The 8,308-nt window shown below is 34.2% G+C and overlaps 1 protein-coding gene across 2 annotated transcripts in view; it reads right to left on the bottom strand.

The window, feature by feature from the left end:
• Nucleotides 1–8,308, bottom strand: part of Cfap299 (cilia and flagella associated protein 299) — a 594,340-nt gene that overhangs the window by 96,790 nt on the left and 489,242 nt on the right. For both annotated transcript variants that reach the window (XM_048784773.1, XM_015499253.2), the window contains exon 4: nucleotides 8,086–8,228. In XM_048784773.1, the coding sequence (XP_048640730.1) occupies nucleotides 8,086–8,228 (143 nt within the window). The remainder of the gene's footprint in view (nucleotides 1–8,085; nucleotides 8,229–8,308) is intronic.

Consider the following 8,308-nt stretch of genomic DNA (forward strand, 5'->3'; position numbering starts at 1 on the left):
TTTTTGTTTTTTTTTTTTTTAGCAACCAGCTTAATGGGGCCTGGATGAAATTCCAGCACTGGATGATACTGATACTTGAGTAAGGATTTGGGAGGAACTGCTACTCCTCAAATATTTGGGGTTTATAGACAGGCAGAAGGAGGTCCATCTGTATACAGCTTTTAGGATTTCTATTCTATATCCTTTAGTTTTTCATGAGAGATAATATTTATTGTTTAGTTTGATATAAAGAGAAGCTAAAATGAGTTAAGTGTTGGAAGATTAAATTTATCTATGAAAGAATTCCAAGAAGATATTACAAAAATTATGGGAACCACAGTTCAGAGGATATGAATAGATTCTAAAAGCATCCTGGGACATAACTGAGGTTCAACAAGTCAGGGCCAATTTTCCCCTAAAGACTTTTAGACTGAATCCACAATTATAGGCCACTTTTAGTTCTGTTCATTGCTCTTCCACATACAAAGCTGTGGGACACTGTAATTCTTACTCACAGTGACTGTAAATGAAAGCCTGGTTAAGTACAAAGGGTTGTTTTTTGCCAAACTCAATGAAAGAAGGAAGTGGCAAGGGTGGATACAGGATGGCCAAAATTCCCCAGTTTTAACTGTGGACAGCAGGGTTGCTTGATGTTTTGGAAAACAATCCCAAATTAGTTCTTGTCAAGTTAGACGCACATCTGCAAAAGAAATATATGACCTAACAAAGACTGGGATATGGTATGACCAAAGGAGAAAATTATATCTTTACATGACAAAGTCCTAAATAGAATAAAATATTGATTTAAAAAGAATTGTGGCATTTGATCTTTATTTGTCCTGAATTTCTAGTTTTTTGTGTGTGTATATGGGTCTATGTGTAACTTTGGTCAAACCAACTAACACCTCTATAATTCAGGCTCTTTGGAAGTTAAAATGTGAAAAAAGATCCCTAACCCATAGCCCATATGGTTGTGGTAAAGAGTAAGTGAAAGCATATACATATATTGAGATAGATAGATAGATAGATAGATAGATAGATAGATAGATAGATAGATAGAATTTTGCCTAGTGTATTGTGTGCAGTAAATGCTCAGATGATTTTCATTATAATCATAAAGTCATCATAATCACTTAAGACTTTGACTTGGTCTAGGCTTCCTGACCACAGTGGTACGAAACAATCTGGGAGAGACCAAGGATTGAAATTAAACCCAATTGGTTGAGCAGTGGAGATCATGACCCAGCTAATGGCAAATATGACTTCCAGAATCCAAGACAGTCACAAACTTAAATGCATAGAACTTGACAGATTCTAAATAGGACTGAATCAAAGGTGATAGTGCTTATGCCATTAGGTAGGAGTTAATCAATTCTGTTAATCTGGTGAAAATAAAAGTACGTCTCAATCAGAAAGCAGATGCAATTCAATTCTAGTTGATGGTTGGGATGAAGGAATGTAGGACCAGCAATGGAAGAACTTGTTAAGTTTTTAAGAAAATCTTTAAATCCAAGACATTTTATATAAATTTTCCTTTTTCTAGAACATTGATACAATTAAATACATTGTGTAGGCAAAATAAAATATTCTGCAGCCAGACTTGACCCAAATGACTAACACATGATCTTTGGCTTATGGTTTCTTATGAGACAGAAATTACGAGCCAGAAATGTGTTATAGATATGCAGTTTTGAATCTCCAGTAGTGTATTGAAAAAACAAAACAAAAATAAATAGGTGAAAATAATTTTAATAGTATGTTGTTAATCTTATATAACCTACATATTATTTTCATATGTAATTTTAATTTCTTAATAATATTTTATATTATTAGGATAAGTCTTTCAAATCAGGGGTATATTTTATATTTACATTATATCTGAATTCAGGATTACCATATTTCCATTGCTCACTAGCCATACTTGGGTAGTAACTATCCTTACAGAATGGAGCATTCTTCTTGAGCTAACATTGCTATGATTTAAATGTATTCCCTCCCAAATTCTTGTTGAGACTTTGGGAAATTATTCAGTCATGAGGCTTGGCCCTCATGAACACATTGGTACCCATACAAAGAATGGAGAAAATTATCTCAGACTGCTTTCTGCCTTCCTGTCCTTTTGCCATGTGAGGACACAGTGTTTCTCTCTTCTTGAGAATGCAGTAATATGGCACCATCTTGGAAGCAGAGAGTAGTCCCCACCAGACTAATCCTGCCATTCCCCACCAGAGAACAATCCTGCCACAATCTTAGACTTCCCAGCCTCCAGAACTATGTGTAAAAAATTTCTATTGTTTATAGATTATATAGTCTAGGATAATTTGTTATATTGGTATAATGGAGTAGCACATATATACATATGGAAAAATTTGAAGATTGTGCTATATTATGTGATAATTCTGATGCAGTGGTTGGGACTGAGCCCACAATACTTTGGGGCCCCAGGTGATGTCAATGCTAGTAATTCATGAACCCCACTTTGCAAAGCTATATTGTAGCAAATCTCCTTTGATCGATATCTTTTGTTATCCAAAATATTTCTCTATCTTTAAAATTTAGTAAGCATTTGTTGAAGAGACTGATACTCTAATGATTACTGACCATATTTGAATACGCAACATTTTAATAACTTTAAAAATAAGCAACATTTAACATATCTTTTGAATGCAGGGCTGTGATCATTTACTCCTTTTTTTTTCTTTTTCTTTTTTTCCTTTTTAAAGGTGAGAAACTGCCAGTATGTTACCAGAATGCTTTCTTAAGATTGTACTTAAACACAAGATAAGTGCTTATAATCTAACTGTAGGGGTTTGGAACATTTAACATCTTAATAAAGCAGGGCTGCAAGGAAATTTGATGGTAATACCTCATGAAACTTTAGTATTAAGGGCACTCTTTGGTCAAGGGTATGAATATTTCATAAAATCTCCAAAAAAAGAAAAAGACAAGAGAAAATTTTCATTTCCCCTTGATCATCATATCAGAGGGATAGGTAGAACGTTACAGGTTGGTCTTGGATGTATATTCAAAAAGCACATAAACATGTAAGCAACTATATGTGGGGCACAACATAGCTTAAGGATTCCATATTGCACTTTGTCCTTGACATATAAAAGTTTAAACCCATAATTGCAATGACTTAGAATGCCTAAGAACTTGAGATTTCTTCATACTGATCACAGTTTTGCTCCTGAACTTTAGCATGTGGTTTACTTTTTTAATTTATCCTCTCACAGGTGGTAAGAACAATGCTTGTTGTACTTCTGTCATGAAATTGGAGGGGAGTATGAAGAAAGTTGGTAAATGATAGAACACTATCTGTTTATAAGTTGCTCACAAGTATTCAGAGAAGATATTGAACCTTAAGGACACCATCAATCTGAAACAAGAAGATGATCAAGTTCTGCTGCATCTCAAAATAGTTGCAGCTCTCTGTTGACATTTATATTTTCCATAGTAAAAATAAAAGGCAGGATTCTAATCACAGAAATGTCTCTCTACACAGCAGAAAATAGCTTGTTGGAAAATAAAGAACTAGAAAGAGAACTCATGTAATTTTAAATTTTAAGATATTTTCTCTAGTTCTGAATCAAACTAAACATGAAACTATATATAAAGGAATTTTCCCCCACATTTCAATTGCCTCAACACATATACAGGTTAATTCGGGTAGGTTAAAGATAGAAAATGATAAAAGCAAAACTATATCACTCTATAAACAGTGTCCTTGTGACCTCCCAAAAGATGAGGATTTACCAAATAAAATTCAAACAGTGCAAACCATAGAGGAAAAGACTGAAATACATGAATCTGGCTATTAAAACTTCTTACTTCAGATTATAAAAGTCAGTGTAAAGGAAATGAAAGATGATACTTTTTAATACATGTGACAAGCAAAGGATTAATCAGCATCTAAATTAAACAAAGCAAATTCCTGCAATTTACAAGAAATGAAAGAACAAACCAACTGAAAAAGAGGGGGAAAGTCTTAGTAGATTCTTTACAGAAAGGAATTCTGAATAGCCAATAAAAGATGTCCAATCTGATTGGTGATCATGGAAATTAAAACCACAATGAGAGACCATTTATACATATTATTTCACCACAGCGAGAAAAACATTTGTTAATGCTGTGTGTTGGTGAGGATGTGGGCCAACCACATCATTAACATGGTACTTCTTGTTGGTACAAATTGGTATAATCACACTGAGAAACAAGTTGATGTTATCTATGTATACTTCTGTGATTCTTGTTTTGCATTTCTTTTCATAAGAAAAATAATTAAATATTTATTTTGTCTTTCTATATGAATTATATTTCATATTAATGAAATAGCTGACAAGGAAAAGTTACTCTCTCTGGAGTAATTGTAGTTTAAAAATGCTAGATGAATGACAGAATTAGAAAATCACCCTTATGTAGCACTTAATAAAATTATTTATGTAGCCTTCCTTAATGGATGCTAAAAGCACTGGCCAAAACTTGATGGGGAGCCCAATGATGGAATGATTAGGCTGAGGCTACCTCAGGTGATCTAAAACTGGGTCAATAGGAAGTACAGTTTATGGGGAATAAGGAGTTAGAGATAGATTGTAACAAACAACATGAGAGTCATCAGTCAAGTTGAGAATTCGAGATGTTTGGGGATAAAGGTTTCTCTAGCAAATCAGTAGCACAGAGGATAAAAAGCAGGAGGGGAACATGTTGTAAAAAGGTTGAAGGCCATAGAATAAAAAACACAATCTTATTTAAATTTTGGTTAGTCAAATCCATTGTAAAAATTTGAGACAATCAATGAAATATGAACAAAGAGTAATTAGGCACTAGGTGACATTAATTAATTGTTTTGTTATACATGATAAGATCATGATGTTTCTTGTAAAATGTTATCAGATATAAAGACAGAAGTGTTTGCAAGTGAAATGGTATGCTTTAAATTTGTTTTTAATATAAACAAAGCTGTTAAGGTAACAATATCTAGTGTTTTTAATAAATTATTAGTTATGAGGGTGTTGATGGAGAGGAAGAGGTCTGGAATAGCATCTGAATTTTGCTTTCATTAATATATTTTTATGAATTAAATTTATTTTAACTGATGTATACAGTACAATTGTACATATAATGGGAAAGCATGTGATATTTTGATATGCATACATTGTATTAAGCTTAAATATATAAAGTTTATAACTATTTCTTTGGCTATTTACCATTTCTTTCTGAGGAAAATATTCAAAGTACTTTCATATAGGCTTTTGAAATATACAGTGCACTACTGTAATCTGTAGTCACCCAACTGTGCAATTGTACAACAAATTCTTATTTCTAATTCTAACTTAGTACCAATGATCAATCTTTTCCAGACTTTAGTAACCACCATTCTACTTTCACCTTCTATGAAATCAATTTTTTCAGACTGCATATATGAGTGAGGGCATACAGTACTTGTCTTTCTGTGCCTGGCTTATTTCAATTATCATAATGATTTCCGGTTCCATGCATGTTGGCATAAGTGACAAGATTTCATATATTTGTGGATGAATGGTACTCTACTCTATATATGTAGCACATTTTCTTTATCTACTTACAGGCTGATAAACACTTCAGATATTTCCATCTCTTGCTCTTCTGAAGAGTGCTGCAATACACACTGGAGTGAAATGTCTCTTCAATGTACTGATTTTATGTCCTTTGGATAAAGGATAAATATCCAGTAATGTTAGATCATATGGTAGTTCTATTTTAAAGTTTTTGAAGAACCTCCATACTGTTTTCCAAAACAGATGTATACTAATTTACATTTCCATCAACAGTGCACTAGTGTGGGCTTTTCCACATCCTCATCACATCCTGTTTATGTTGAGAGCCTACAGAATCAATTGCTGATAGTGAAGGCAACTTTAGATAAGAAGAAAAGACATTGATGAAGTCAAGATATTGAAGAATGAGAAGAAGCAGGGCATGTTAAGAAGTAGAATAGGAGCCTATGGGAAAAAGTGGGTAGGTAGTACAGACCCTAAAGAGGAAATAAGGCAGTGCAAATGGAAGAACTGTAGTCTTTCCCTCCACAAATCCAGCCACTCTTATTGCAGTAAGATTGATATATTTTAAAATATTTTTAGTTGTAGATTGACACAATACCTTTATTATTTTTTTTTTATTTTTTATGTGGTATTGAGGATCAAACTCAGTACCTCGCACATGCTAGGTAAGCGCTCTGCCACTAAGTTACAATTCCAGTCCAAGGTTGATGTCTTGTTGTGATTTTGATTTGCTTTTCCATGATGATTAGTGATGTTGAACATTTTTTTCATATACCTGTTAGCCATTTGTATTTCTTTTTTTGAGCCTATTTAGGTATATTGTCTATTTTAAAATTAGGTTGTTTTGTGCTATTATATTTTTAAAGTTCCCTCTATATGCTAGATATTAGACCTTTGTAGATATATGGTTACCTGTATTATTGGGGTCTTATTCAAAAAATGTTAGACTACTGCAATGCCCTGACACATTTCCTTTTTTTTCTAGTAGTTTTTATAGTTTCAAGTCCTAAATTTAAATCTTTAACCTGCTTAGAGTTGATTTTTATAACTGGTAAGAGATAAAGGGTTTGTTTAATTTTTCTTCTGCATGTGGATTATCCAATTTTCCAAGAATAATTCATTGAAAATACTACCCTTTCTCCAATGCATGTTCTTAGCATCTTTGGAAAAAAATCAATTGGCTATAGATGTGTGGGTTTACTTTGGGACTCTTCATTATGTTCCATTGGTCTATAAGTCTGTTTTAATGTCAATACTATGCTGGGTTGATGCTTTCAGTTTTAAAGGTGGCTCCATTTGCTAAGATAGGCTTTACAAAAGACACAGCAGGCTCCATGGCCCATAATGAGTTTAATTTTGAACTTAAACTTTAAGCACCCAGTGGAGTTTGAAAACCATATGTTATTAGGAGCAGCCATGCACATTTTTGTAAAGTTTCCAAAATTTTCCTTCAACACTGTCCCAGGGTACAGCTACAGGTTCAGTGAAGAAGTGATCTAGATCAATCTGCTTTGAGATGCAGACACAGATACAGCCAAAGGACAAAAAGACATGGGCAGTGGAGATTATTGTATGAGAGAAGTTAAATAATGTGCTATACACTTAGGTTAGATAGGAAAGTAAGAAGTCCATTAAAGTGGTGATGTAACCCATCACCACTTTAATGGACTTTTTACTTTCCTATCTAACCTAAGGTTAGCAAATCTTTAGATAATAGCAAGAAGGATAAATAGAGTGTCACAGGGTTCTCAGAGTATACAAGTCTCAAACAATGACCTGAATACAGTTTTGGGAGTGAAATTAGAATGCTGCTACTATTTTGGGTTTCTATGGTTAGGTAGAAATAGTTGAACAAAAAGCTTTTGCTTAAGTGCCATTTAGAAGGGGACAGAATGATCATTCTGTCAATGACTGACAGTGTAGAGTAGGTCCAGGCACCTGGGATGAGGAAGCCAGAGGAAAGGGTAAGGGCCTTCAGTTAAAAGAAAGTTAGGCTGCCCTCTTCCTCTTCTTTCTCTCCTCTCTCTGCTCTCTTTCTCACACTGTATACTCTCTTTCTCTTTCTCTCTGCTCTCTTACTCTGCTCTCTACTGTCTTTCTCTCCTTTTCTTCCCCTTCAGGCAGCCCCCGCAAGGGGGGAAAAAGTTAGATGTGAAGGAGCTCTAGAATAGAACTGTGATGAGAAAAATTAGTTGAGGTGGTCAGTGGCCTGCACTTTGGCTGTTGACCAAGAAAGTGGGATGATAACATATTTTGAGGCTTCTAGGCAGAATATCCCACATAGTGGTAAGAGACTTATGAAGCCAGAAATTTTTAGGCTCTTCTTAATGTATAAAATGAATGTTGCTGAGAATTGACTTACCTTGAATCTGAAGTGTTATCTTTTTCAGACTATTAAAGGGGGAAAATGTATCTATGCTCATTCCCCATTTTAGAATTTTTTAAAAGTTCATAGTCATCAAATTCCTTATATATGTACATTACCGTTCCAAGTACAATATAGAATATAAAAGCAAAATCCTTCATCCCTGCCACTGAAGATGCAAGGATTATGTATACAATGTACCTCAGATCTGTGGGCCTTGGAAGAAGTCTTCTTTTCCCATTAAAGTAGACTTCAAAATCTTGAGTCTTGAGTCTGTGGGCGTAGTCAATATATCCTGACACTTCTTGTCCATGAGAATTTTTATCACGAATGAAGATCACAGACTGGAAGAAAGAAAGAGAGAAAGAAAGAGAGGAAGGAAGGAAGGAAGGAAGGAAGGAAGGAAGGAAGGAAGGAAGGAGAA

Source organism: Marmota marmota, unplaced genomic scaffold, assembly GCF_001458135.2.
Source record: "Marmota marmota marmota unplaced genomic scaffold, marMar, whole genome shotgun sequence".
Lineage (NCBI taxonomy): Eukaryota > Metazoa > Chordata > Mammalia > Rodentia > Sciuridae > Marmota > Marmota marmota.